The 12,318-nt window shown below is 41.6% G+C and overlaps 1 protein-coding gene across 3 annotated transcripts; it reads left to right on the top strand.

Annotated features, from left to right (window-relative positions):
* The first annotated feature begins 541 nt into the window (after window positions 1-541).
* LOC147626657 (putative mediator of RNA polymerase II transcription subunit 26b) lies at window positions 542-3,700 on the top strand. 3 transcript variants are annotated; one of them, XM_086816728.1, is made up of 6 exons: window positions 542-1,686; window positions 2,240-2,308; window positions 2,519-2,685; window positions 2,860-2,927; window positions 3,016-3,233; window positions 3,361-3,700. In XM_086816728.1, the coding sequence occupies exons 1-5, from the start codon at window positions 1,324-1,326 to the stop codon at window positions 3,153-3,155; spliced, it is 807 nt and encodes a 268-aa protein (XP_086672854.1). In that variant the 5' UTR covers window positions 542-1,323; the 3' UTR covers window positions 3,156-3,233; window positions 3,361-3,700. The 3 variants fall into 3 exon arrangements, with proteins under 3 accessions (XP_086672854.1, XP_086672853.1, XP_086672856.1); XM_086816727.1 differs by having other exon boundaries at window positions 3,322-3,695; XM_086816730.1 differs by having other exon boundaries at window positions 2,603-2,685; window positions 3,322-3,691.
* The last annotated feature ends 8,618 nt before the right edge of the window (window positions 3,701-12,318 follow it).

Genomic DNA, 12,318 nt, shown 5'->3' with positions numbered 1-12,318 from the left:
TATTATATACATCAGACGCCCATCCCCTGCGAAAAGCCGTACGGGCCGGCGGCAACGTGTCGCACTGATACAAGCCGTGGGCCGTGATTATGTGATCCACGTTAAACTTGGCTGTCGAATGCCAACGAGGCAGGCTTGCGTACAAGGCGCCACAAGCGAGGCGTAAAAATGATATTGATGTTTTCATTGCAAAAAAAAAAGCACAGATTAACCGGTTTTATAACTAAAATTCCAAAATTTTGAAGGTAAGAAAAATTTGCACCCAGTTTTTTTTTAAAAATTGAACGTTTTTATTATAATTTTGCTGCCATATTTACCTTTTTTTGAGTCACTCAAAATAAATGTGTATTTTAGTATTTACGGCCAACGTTGGTTCCGTGAAATAGTCAGATAAATACATCACGTGGCAGTGACTATTTCAGATAAGACCAGATCACGTGGCAGTGACTAGTTCAGATAAGACCGGGAAAAATACATCACGTGGCAGGGTGGCAGCACGGCACGAAAAAAACTGCTGATCGAGAATCCCCACACACCCACACACACACACATTCCTCTTCGAAGTTCGTCATCAACAAAAGAAAAACAAAAGAACAGCGTCAGTGCATCCCCTCCCTCTGTGGTGTTGCTTTTGATCTCCTCGTCTCTGCTTGCTTACTCTTAACGCTTCCTCATCCTCACCTCCTCTTTACAAAGATTACCCCTCCCCCGATCACCCACCATTCCTGAGAACTTTCAATGATGCCTTAAGTCGGAAGGCTCGGTTTTCCTCTACGCATCCCCCACGTCCCCACCCCACCCTCTCTCCTCCTCTCCCTCTGCTCATCATCATGATCAAGTGCTGCACCAAACAAGTCCTCGCCTCGCATTGTAACCTCTCAATCTTTTTGCGAACTGCATGTCCGAGCAGAGTTCAAGCAAAAAGTTTGTATACGCCCGTAGTTGCCGTGGCATCAAACTTGAAAATGCGGTGAAGTTAGGGCCTGAGAATCGATCACAAGGAGCCCTAGCCTTCAACTGCAGTGGAAATGCGCAGGCAGAATGTTCCCTCTCTGCATGTAAGAAATCCCAGCTCCTGTAATGCAGCGAAATCAAGAAACATAGCCTCGCATTGCCCTGAAAACCAAGCACACAGAAAAAGCTCTGGCCACAAAGAACCCAGGAAACACTTGCCTGGCAACGTAGTGAAATCAAGCGCGGAAGCTACAGACTAGCATTGTGTATTGTTGCTTTTGAAAGTGCTTTTCGTCAAGGTTTTCAGCCACGCTAGAATAATCGGACCTTGGAGCACCTTGTAATATTTCTTCATCTCTCTGCTTGAGGATGGAACGCTGGCGCGCTTTTTTCAGCAAAGCAGGGGCGGATGTGTGGACCATCATAGAACAGGCCATCGTCGTTGCAGCTACAGATTACCCTAGAGAGTTCAGAGAGAAGAGGTGTGACATTGCAGAGGCGCTCTTTGCCAGAAGGTCCTTTCATGGAGACATAGAAGCCACCAGGCTCAGTGGGTCAGTTGTCACCAACTGCACTAACCGCATGGAAGCAGATGAACCAAAGGATGATGAACATGGCTCCAAACATGCGAAGAAAGTGGTCAGGAATGACGCAGAGCATGACTCAGATGACCATGCCTCCATCACGACAGTTGTTCATGACATCAAGGACACACTCAATGATTCCCTGCAGGTGTGCCATTCCTTGCCCCTATGTGATGGTGGATAGCTTTGTTTAATCTCTGTTGAAGTTCGAGTTAGGTTGAGCGCCAACCACTGTCGTGGATGCACTCATAAATCTTGCTGTTTTATTACCTCTAAAATCAGGTTAGAATGGCATTTCCTTGCATTGCAACATAACTTTTGATTGTACAACCACAAAGCCTAGGTTGGTCTCCCTGCCATGAGGGAGGGCTTTGCCAACGTTGCCATGCTGTATGGCATGCTCTGCCATCTTGGGTGCCTGGGGGTGCTGGCAAGAGCATGACAGGATGATTTTTCTTTGCATGCACATTGTGTTTGGATGGGGGAATGTCTGGGCTTAGATGCTGTCTGCTGGAATGGGCAGGGGCTTAACATAAGGTAGCAAAGCAGAGGCTAGATGCTAAATCTCCAACAGGAAAAGAAAGCTAATGAGTGATGGCTATGTGGTTGCTAGTGCGCCCTTAAGAGAATGGGGTGATGGTTGCACTGGCGTGAAGAGCAGTCTAGCTTACTCTTTCTTTTACTGATGCTAATGGATGCAGTCAGATGCAGCAGTCCTTGATGCACTTCGAACACTGGAGTCCTTGCATATCAGCGTGGATGTGCTAAAGGTCAGAGCTTTATTCTCTTAGCAAAGAGCTCACTTACTCTTTTTAATTTGTTTTTGGACATCAAGAATATTTTGCAAGGGAATGCTGTGTGTGTCCGCACGCGTGTGTACCCACTCTATCCCATGTTGAACACTTGCTTCTTCTTTTTTTGTTCCTTGGCTGCTGCTGGCTTCAAATGGTAAAGTTTTTTAATCAGATTACAACATGCAGGTTTCCCTCTTGTGCAAGGAATATGAGTGTCTAGCACTGTACATTTTTTCAGACTTGCTTAAGCATAGATGGTTCTATGGACAGGCAACCGAAATAGGAAAGCAAATAAACACTCTGCGCAAGCATTCATGCAAAGAAGTTCGCTTGCTGGCCAAAGGATTGGTTAGGTGAGGCATCATAGATGCATGCAAAAGGAATTTTTTTCTCATGCTGTAGGAAAGTATGGTGGAGCTGCCTATACATGTCAGCTTCACCAGGACATCAGAGGGCAAGTGCTCAGCTGATTGTGTGTGCATACTTGGAAGGAAAAATGGTGGTGTGACCGATGTTGTGGCATGCAGGCACTGGAAAGAACTTGTTGATGATTGGGTGAGCAGTGCAGGAAATGCCACAATTCATCCCTTAGGAGGTATTGCTCTACTGCTGATCAAGCAATACTTTTCTGCATAGATCTTTGTTTGTGCTGACCTTGATTGTATTCGTTTTTGTTTCTGTAGACTCAGGCGGATGTGCGACTTCAGAAAGACACAATGTAGAGCATGGCTTTTTAATGAGTGTGGGTGGTGGCATCTTGAATGTCTTTGTTATTGTTCTCATTGGTTTTGTCATTTCCACAGAAAAGATCCACGTGTGTTGATGGGGTACAGCTTGAAGATAAGCTGGAAATTTCGAAGAGAAAGTTGCAGGAGGGTTACACACATCCAAGCGGGAAATGGTGTGTACATCTTCAATGATACATATATGTAATTAATAGATAAAAGCTGTCACCTCCCATTGTTAATGTTTTTGCTGTGCTTTTCCAGCCAAAAAACAGCTGACCTCACAGCTAGTGGACCTTTCAGATCTTCCCAAGGAAGGCCTGGGTCGAGCAAAGGCGACGCTGTTCCTGGTCTAGCGGCTCAGAGTGGCTGTAGGAACCAGAGTAGAGAGTAGTGCAGAGTGAGTTTTGATGCTTAAAAGAACTAACCATATCTTGAAAGTCACCTGAGACCTTGAATGTACACTAGATTTTGTATACAATGAGGATAATTTGTGAACTTAAAAGTCTAAATAAAGAGTCTGTTGAAGCTTTAATTAAATAAATGGAGTCTGTCTCTGGCTTCTCACTTCTAGACGACCAACATGTTGAAAGCAGGGCACATGGATTGCGTGCATTGAATGTTCCTCTTGAGCTATAAAAAGGGTGGCAATAGATTTGCTTTGATTAATGTTGCATAGACTGCCTTGATTAAAGTTTTTTGTTAATTAAGTTTTAGTCAGCTTGATTATCCCAATTCAGACAGCAGGCACCACATGCACCAAACACACGCCAAAATGAGCGACCTGTTGTTCCAGGCGGCTAGCAGCGAACCAGTCGGTAGCAGGAGCCTAGCAGCGACATGACATTTTTATGAATACGACGATGATAGCGAGATCATATTTCAATGTATGGCAGTAGGGTATTGGCTATGGAAGCCATCTTTCTCTTGGTTTTCCTGCATGAAGGTAGTAGTCAACTAGCTTGCACACCAGGGTGTTGGCTATGGAAACCCTTTTCCTCTTGGTTTTTCCGTAGGAAGATAGTCGACTAGCTTAACTGAGAGAGAAGTCAACTAGCTTGCACAACAGGGTTTGGGCTATGGAAACCACCCTCCTCTTGGTTTTTCTGTAGGAAGGGAGTCGACTACCCTAGAGAGAGAGAGAAGTCAACTAGGTTGCACAACAGGGTGTCGGTTAGGGAAAGGCTATGGGGAGGCTTTTCCCTGCAAGCTGGAATCAACCAGAGAAAATGGGGGAGCTGGCATCAACCATTGACCCATTTTCCTAGGGAAAGGCCAACCCATGGCCTTTCCCAACCATCATGGTCTTTGGGAGAGTAACAATTTTTTTAAATAGTCCTTGTTGGTAAGTTTTTATTAGCTCTCTATTTTTTATCATTCCATGTGTTAAGGTGTCAAGGTTTTATTGGCCTTATATTTTTGAACATTCTCAGAGCTTATGTGTTATCAACTCATTTGAGTAAAATTTCAATTGGTGATCTATTGATATCCCAAGGTGCATTCTTTAAAAACAAAGCTTATGTTGCGAAGAGTTCTAAGGTGCATTTTTAACATACCTCTTGCGGTAAAGGGTTTTGTTAGGTATGCTTTTGTTTGCTAAGAGTGACTTGTGGGGTCCGCAAGGCTAATGGCTGCCTTGGCATAGGAAGCATCTATCATGGTGTCGAAGTCTACCCTCCTAGGTTTCCTTGGTATGAACAATGAGATGTGTCATGATTTCCCTATCATTGGCAATGATGAAAAAATTGTTGTCTAGAACTTAGCATTAGACACTATACTTGTATGATTTTGGTGACAAATTGTGTACCAAACCATATGCCTTGGTGGGAAGGGATATGGGTACTTTGCTTGAGATGATGGCTAGGAGGTGGCCACATTGTGTACCAAACCATATCCCTTGGTGGGAAGGGATATGGGTACTTTGCTTGAGATGATGGCGAGGGGGGCTAGCCTTGAGGTTGCCCTTAGGGTTTTCCATGGCCTTGAGGTTTTCCTTGGGGCTATCCTTGCCACTCTTGGCCTAAACGATTTAGAAGGTTCTCAAGCAACTTATCCATGCTCACGTCTTTGATTAGGATGTTGATTGGTGCTTGTTGGGCATCCTTGGTTGATGAGGCTTTGGATGATATCGTAAGGTGTATTTTTAACATACCTCTCGTGGTAAAGGGTTTTGATAGGTAGGCTTATGTTTTCTAAGAGTGACTTGTGGGGCTCGCAAGGCTAATGGTTGCCTTGGCGCAGGGAGCATCTATCATGGTGTCGCAGTCCGCCCTCTAGGTTTCCTTGGTATGAACAATGAGATGTCATGATTCCCTTGTCATCGGCAATGATGAGAAAATTGTTGTTGTCTAGAACTTAGTTTGACACTCTATACTCGTATGATTTTGGTGACAAGTTGTGCACCAAACCATATCCCTTGGTGGGAAGAGATATGGGTACTCCGCTTGAGATGATGGCTAGGGGGGCTAGCCTTGAGGTGGCCTTGAGGTTGCCCTTAGGGTTTTCCTTGGCCTTGAGATGATAGTAGCCTTGAGGTTTCCCTTGGGGCTATCCTTGCCACTCTTGGCCTAAACGATTTAGAAGGTTCTCTCATGCTAATGTTTTTGATTAGGACTTTGATTGGTGCTCGTTTGGCATCCCTGGCCGATGAGGCTTCGGATGATGTCACCTATCGCTTGTTTCGGGTGTGGATGACTTCTATATCCTTGCGAGCACAATATCTACCATGTCTATTGTCTTGCAACAAGTAGCACTCATCTAAGATGTAGTACATGGACCGATAAAGATGGCCGTGAAGCCTTGTCTCTTAAGGATAACCATATATCGATCAATAAGTCATAGAACATCTAGTCCTTCGCATGTGCTACATCTCTATGGAGATATTTGGTTCTAGCAATGTAATCTCATATTGTTTCTCCCTCCTCCTACTTGATGTTATAGATTTGTGCAATGGGGTTTTATCTTGCTCCACTCGGTGAGAATCCCACAGTGAAAGTGTGTCTCAAGACCTTATAAGTTGTCTTTTCAAGTGGGTTTAGTGATCTAAACCACTAGTGTGCTTTGCCTTCAAGGCAATGTTCGAATGAGAAGACTTTGGTGGGATCATTAATTCATCCCATGGCCTCAAAAAATTTGATCACACTTTGCTAGGTATTGAATGGGATCTCAAGTTCCATCAAATTTAGGCATCATACTTGTTGAGATGTGGATTATCTTTGTTTTACCTAGCTTTGAGACTCTAGGTGCCATATACATCGCAAACCCCCTTCCCATTTTAAGCCCCATCCTTAACATGTCTTCTACATATTTACGTGCTGGTGGAATGTAAGGAGGTGGTTGCACAAAATCCTTTGTTGCAAGGTATGAAATCTCTTGCCCTATGGGGTTTTGGGCTGTGTAGTTTCGAATGCCACTTATTCTCCGTTGGTCTGGCTTTGAGATTGGAGGCTTGTTGCTGCTTTGGCCTTGCGATTAAGGACACATTGTTCTATGAATGCTCTTGTGGATTCCTTTAGATTAAGATAGTCATCAATCCCTCTTAGTTGTCCAAACAAAGAAGAATTGCCGGTGGAGAGCAGGACTACTTTGTGCTATGTGCACTTTGTGTTATGTGTATTGAGGGATATTTATCTCTGATGGTACGTACTAGAAAAGAAACATGTCCCGATTTCCATAGCTATGGTTGTTGGATGCTTGTTGGTTATGGTCTGCTTGGGATAAACCCAACTCAATTTTGACACGAAATGTTTGAAACAGAGTGGTGTTCGACATGGATTGATCGTATTTTCTATAGGACAGAACCTTGAGGTTACCAGTCCTACTCCCACTATTTCACTCTCGATACCCACTAGAGATAGGGAAGTTGAATGCCTTCTTCATAAAAATTAAGGTGTTGTTCATTAGGTAGTTTGTGAATCTAGAGCTAGGAGGACCATGGCGGGTCCTAAGAGCTTGCCCTTTAGTTTCTCTTCATTCCGTCACTCCCTTGAGGCAAAGAATGTATCAAAATAGCAATAAAAAACAACAACAATAAGTTATCTTCTCTAATCACACAAATCCAATCACACATACTCAATCACACTCTAATCCACTAGGATAGTGGAAACCACTTATCTTGACCATAGAATTCCCAATAGGAGAGTTGAAAGAGGCCAAGAAGTGTGTCAATCCCTCTCTCACTCAAGCTATCTAGCATGCACATTCAACACATCAGAAGCACTTACACAAGCTCTCACATAAGCATGCAAACCACCACACAATCAAGATAGTAAGAGTACAAAAGAAGAAGAAGAAAGATTTACACAAGCGAGAATAGTTGTCCCATTCAAATTTTCAAAAGTTCTATATATACATGGAGCTTTGTACGGCCATGCAACTCAATTGGGTACCCAATAGCCTATCTCTACTACTATTTACAAGCCTTATGGCTAGGCATCACTAGGGTCCATGGGCATACATAATGTGAATCGATACTAAGTTAGAGGAGGGGATTTCCAAGTATACTGAAAGTGTGAACACATCAACATAAGGAAAGGGGAAACCCATTTTTGGATTAATAGATGATGGACACACTAAAAGGATGAAGTATCAAGCTATGAAGTAACATTGTCCAAATCTACAACCTTGGATATGCGCGTGTAATGTCCGACAGAATACTTGTGATGCTTGTAATGGTCTGACGCAATATTTGTTGCGATTCTTCTCACACCAAGAGGATGTGGTAGCAAGCTAGAATGAATACCGTGTGAATGTACTTCATGCATGTATTATGAAATTAAGGAATGTATAAGAAATGGGCCACTTATGAGCCTTAGATGCCTAGCCATTACAATTTTAAGTCTATGTGTGAACACTTATGACCTTGGATGTAAGCCAATTTCTCTCACAATGCAACACACTCTCCTCTTTGTCTCCCATTGTGCAATTGATTCTTTATCTCGTGTCTCTACTCTATCTTTATGCTTGTGTAGCTACCATAGGTGTGAAAAACATCAGTGTGTCACTATCCAGTGGACTAAAACCAAGCCGACGTGATAACAAATCAAGAGGAGTATATGCACATTGATGAGTTTTCCACAACATGTTGCATCTTGTTCTTACTTCTCTATGAATGAGAGAGTTTTGAAGAGAGCCGAAGCGGGGCAAGCTTTCCAAGAGATATCTGGTGAAGCCCAAAAACTATCTAACTATCGACAGAAAGTGGGTTGATGAGGATTAATTCACCGACTATTGACAACTCCTTAAGGAATATCTTGAAGGCTTTTCAATTGAGGTAAACAGTTTAGAAACCAAGGGCGAATACCACCATTTGGCCACCCAAGTGGTCCTCCCAGGTCTCATGTCGCTTTTACAGGAGGCCATGCATCTTTCATGCAACTCGTATTGGAGCCACTACATGGACCTTAGTGTTTGACTCCTGCTTTCTTGTGACTCGTGCTTTTTAATGAGGTAAACTTTTGCCTAGAAATGTGTTTTATAAGTTCCATGAAAGGGACATCTCTCCATGAAAAAGTTAGACATGCACATATGTTTGCCCAAGATGCCTAACTCATGCTTTTTGGTCAGCCAAACTTGTACCTAGAAATGTGTTTAAGTTCCATGCAGAAAGGAAGATTTCTCCATGGCAAAGTTACACGTGCACACATGTTTGTGTGTTTAACATTGTTTTCGTGTGATTGCCTGCCATGCGTGTCGTGCATGTGCCATGTCAACAAGTGGTAAGTACTGCCTAAACACTTGTTTTAATGTTTGTAAATTTATAAGTTCACACAAGCATTATAACCGAGCTTCCCAACTTACGAGTGCTCGTCGAAGGCCAATTTAATATAGTTTACATCGCCAAAACCTAGCTCGGGCAGCCCTCTTTGGCACTCACACACTTAAGGCAAGTATGCCGAGTGTGCGGTACTGGCTCTGCCAAGTGGCGCATGGTCGGATGCATGGGCCTGGGTGACTCATGTGGTCGACTACCTTCCTACAGAAAAACCAAGAGGAGGGTTTCCGTAGCCATCATGGTCTTGGGTCTTGAGAAAATAGAACCCAACCATCAAATCAGCCAGCTTTGTTTTTAAAGAATGCACCTTAGGATATCAATACATCACCAATTGGAATTTTGTTTTTAAAGAATGCACCTTAGGATATCAATACATCACCAATTGGAATTTTATTCAAATGAAAGCAAATGAATTGACGACACATAAGCTCTGAGAACGTCTAAAAATAAAAAGTTAATGAAAGCTTGACACATTAGCACATGGAATGATAAGAAATAGAGAGCTAATAAAAATCTGTTACATCAATAAAGGGAATTTAAAAATTTTGGTCTTGTACGCAAGCGGCCTCGTTGGCATTCGACAGCCAAGTTTAACGTGGATCACATAATCACGGCCCACGGCTTGTATCAGTGCGACACGTTGCCTACGGCTTTTCGCACCGATCCAAACAATTGGGAATCGGCGTCTGATGTATATAATATATTTAATACCCTACGGACAATTCGTAGATTATTACGCCATCCAAACCATACCCCAAAAAAAAACACCCCTTTGATGTATTTTCAACTCCTAAAAATTTGCAAATTGCCACAAAAAACTACACTTATTTTCTTATAAACTATGTATCACCTAGCTTCAAAAACAAAGATTTGTTACCATTTCAATAGAAACTTTGTTTCAAGAATTAGTCCTCCCAATAGGAGTAGTAATATAATAGACTAAAACAGGTTATACATTGGCACCATTATTATACCATGGATTTCATCAATTTCTTTGATCCACGCTAGCCATGTCAATAAGCTTAGTTTTTGCACATCTATTAGAGCCTAGTTTAGGTGGTAAAGATAGGATTAGAGTATCATACTCCTTTATTATCCTCTTTTAGTTCTTTTATTTTGTATGTGATTGTCATTGGCTATATATTAGCGAGAGAGAGATAGAGACAAAGAGATGATGTTACCACTCTATAGGTTAATACAATTTCACCTGCATGACTTACGATAACACGCTTTGCCATCTTGTACCCAGCTCGAACGAGCACTTATCTTTTGTAAGATAGTGGTGGAATATATAAAGTTGTCTTACCATGTGCTTAATGTCAAATAGGAAAAGTCTATGGACTTAGTGTACATACTTGCTTAAGACTAGTAATAGAGGCCGGACCATTTTAAGTTTGGTTAACCTAATGTAAAAAGTAATCATTTATGTATGTCATTTTTAACAATAAGCAATGGACAATCATTTGTGCATAAGTCATTTTAAGTTTGCCAAGTCTACTGTAAAAAGTAGTCATTTGTGTATGTCATTTAACAATAAGCAATGGACAATCATTTGTGTATAAGTAAGTCATTTAACAATAAGCAATTTACAATCATTCTGACAATCATTTGTGTATATGTCCTTTTAAACAATAAGCAACGGACAATCATTCTAACAATCATTTTATGCTAGATGGATGCATGTTTGAATAGGCTTGATTGTAAGTTCTCCTCTTCCATTATCTTCTTCTTCCCTCGACTGGTGGGGTAAAAACATCACGGAGGATCATCTCTTATTACCTCCATCTAGGCAAAGAGAGCTTTGGCAAAGGAGCATTCAGATGTGAGGACCATCTTTTGTTGCCTCCATCTCCCTTCAATGTGACGATGGGGACGAGCTAGCACACCCACATATGGAAGCTACAGTTTGTGACTCTAAGGCAAGACCCAATGACACATGTTTCGACAAGGCTAAGGTACTCTCTTAACTTAAAACATATTTGGCATTGCTATACCGCATGGACTAGCCTACAGCTTAGCTCCATTTATTTGCCTATTCCAAGCTATTGGGATTACCCAATATTACCCCGTGTTGATTAGGAGATCACACTCCAAAAAAACATACAGTTTTGGAGCATTGGGGATGCATTTGTTTGTTGCTTTTAATTTTGGTTTGAAGTTTGTTTGCATCAGGGCATTCTATTTTCATCTATTGAAAGAGAAAGACCGTGGTTAATTAATGATTTACATCAAGATTAGAACCCAAGAGGCTTAGATTTGAGCCAAGGAATAGCTTAGCCTTGGTTAGCAGTGATTTACATGAAATTAGAACCCAAGAGGCTTAGATTTAAACCAAGGAATAGCTTAGCCTTGGTTAGGAGTGGAATCCACTCCGAAAACATGAGCATTGAGATCCACCAAGGTAGATTAGAGTGGGATAGTCAATTTTTGTTCATGTATTTCATAATTTTTTCATGCATTGTTGAATTGGTAGCTTAGAAGCACACAAATCCATCAAAAGCCAATAAACAAATATTTAATTACTTGCATAATAACCATTCACCAAGATTAGGACCCTTGGGTTGGGAGGTGAGCCCAAGTCTAGCATAAAAAGACGTGGGTCTAGACATGTGAGCCTGCAGAAACGGGAGCCCAGAGATGTGAGGCATGAGTTTAGACACATGAGACGTGAGCCTAGACATAACGTGAACCAACACAGATGCGAGCCTGGAGATGTGAGTCTAGAGATAGGTAAACCTAACATTGGATGGACCAATTATTACTTCCATAAAGACTCGTACAAACACACCTACGCACGTCCTTATAAGATTTTCCTATCATCATGCAATCTGACGGACACACCTACTCATGTCCTTATAAGATTTTTCTATCATCATACAATCTATACAAGCTACAATTCTTGCCCTTTGTAAAATTACTGAGAAATTAAAGTACAATTATTACCAATAAAACCAACCCTATCATTGGCCCAATTTGTATATTTACATACCCAAGTAGACTTATTTCATAAAAGAGAAGTACGTAAGCCAAATTCATACAAAAAAGGAAAATACATGAGCCTGTATCCCAAAATAGTAACCTTTTTTCAAAATTTCACGAGGCAAAACTCACAAAACCAACCTTCTTGAGATACCTTTGTCTCCTTGTTGGTAGCTTCCTTGTTGACACCGAAGATTGCATAGCCTTCATACTTGCTGAAAAGCTTCATTTTTAGCTTCCATGACAGCACCATAATCTCTAACTCTCCATGAGAAAATTCCAAGACTCCAAATGCAATACATAATGATGAGTGTGCATATTTTTTTTCATAATAACTGAAAATAATGCTTAATCAAATAATCCCATAAACAAGAAAACTATACAGAGATATTCACCATGACCTAGAGCCCACCCAAGCTTTGATACGATGTTAACAATCCTAATATGAGATTGATTATGGTGAGACACAAGATTAAGCATGAGATTAAGGTATACAGAGATATTCACCA

The sequence above is a fragment of the Cibotium barometz genome, chromosome 22 (genome assembly GCF_041138505.1).
Source record: "Cibotium barometz isolate CiBa-2024 chromosome 22, ASM4113850v1, whole genome shotgun sequence".
In the NCBI taxonomy this organism is placed as follows: Eukaryota; Viridiplantae; Streptophyta; class Polypodiopsida; order Cyatheales; family Cibotiaceae; genus Cibotium; species Cibotium barometz.
This window is presented reverse-complemented; position numbering and strand designations above follow the sequence as displayed.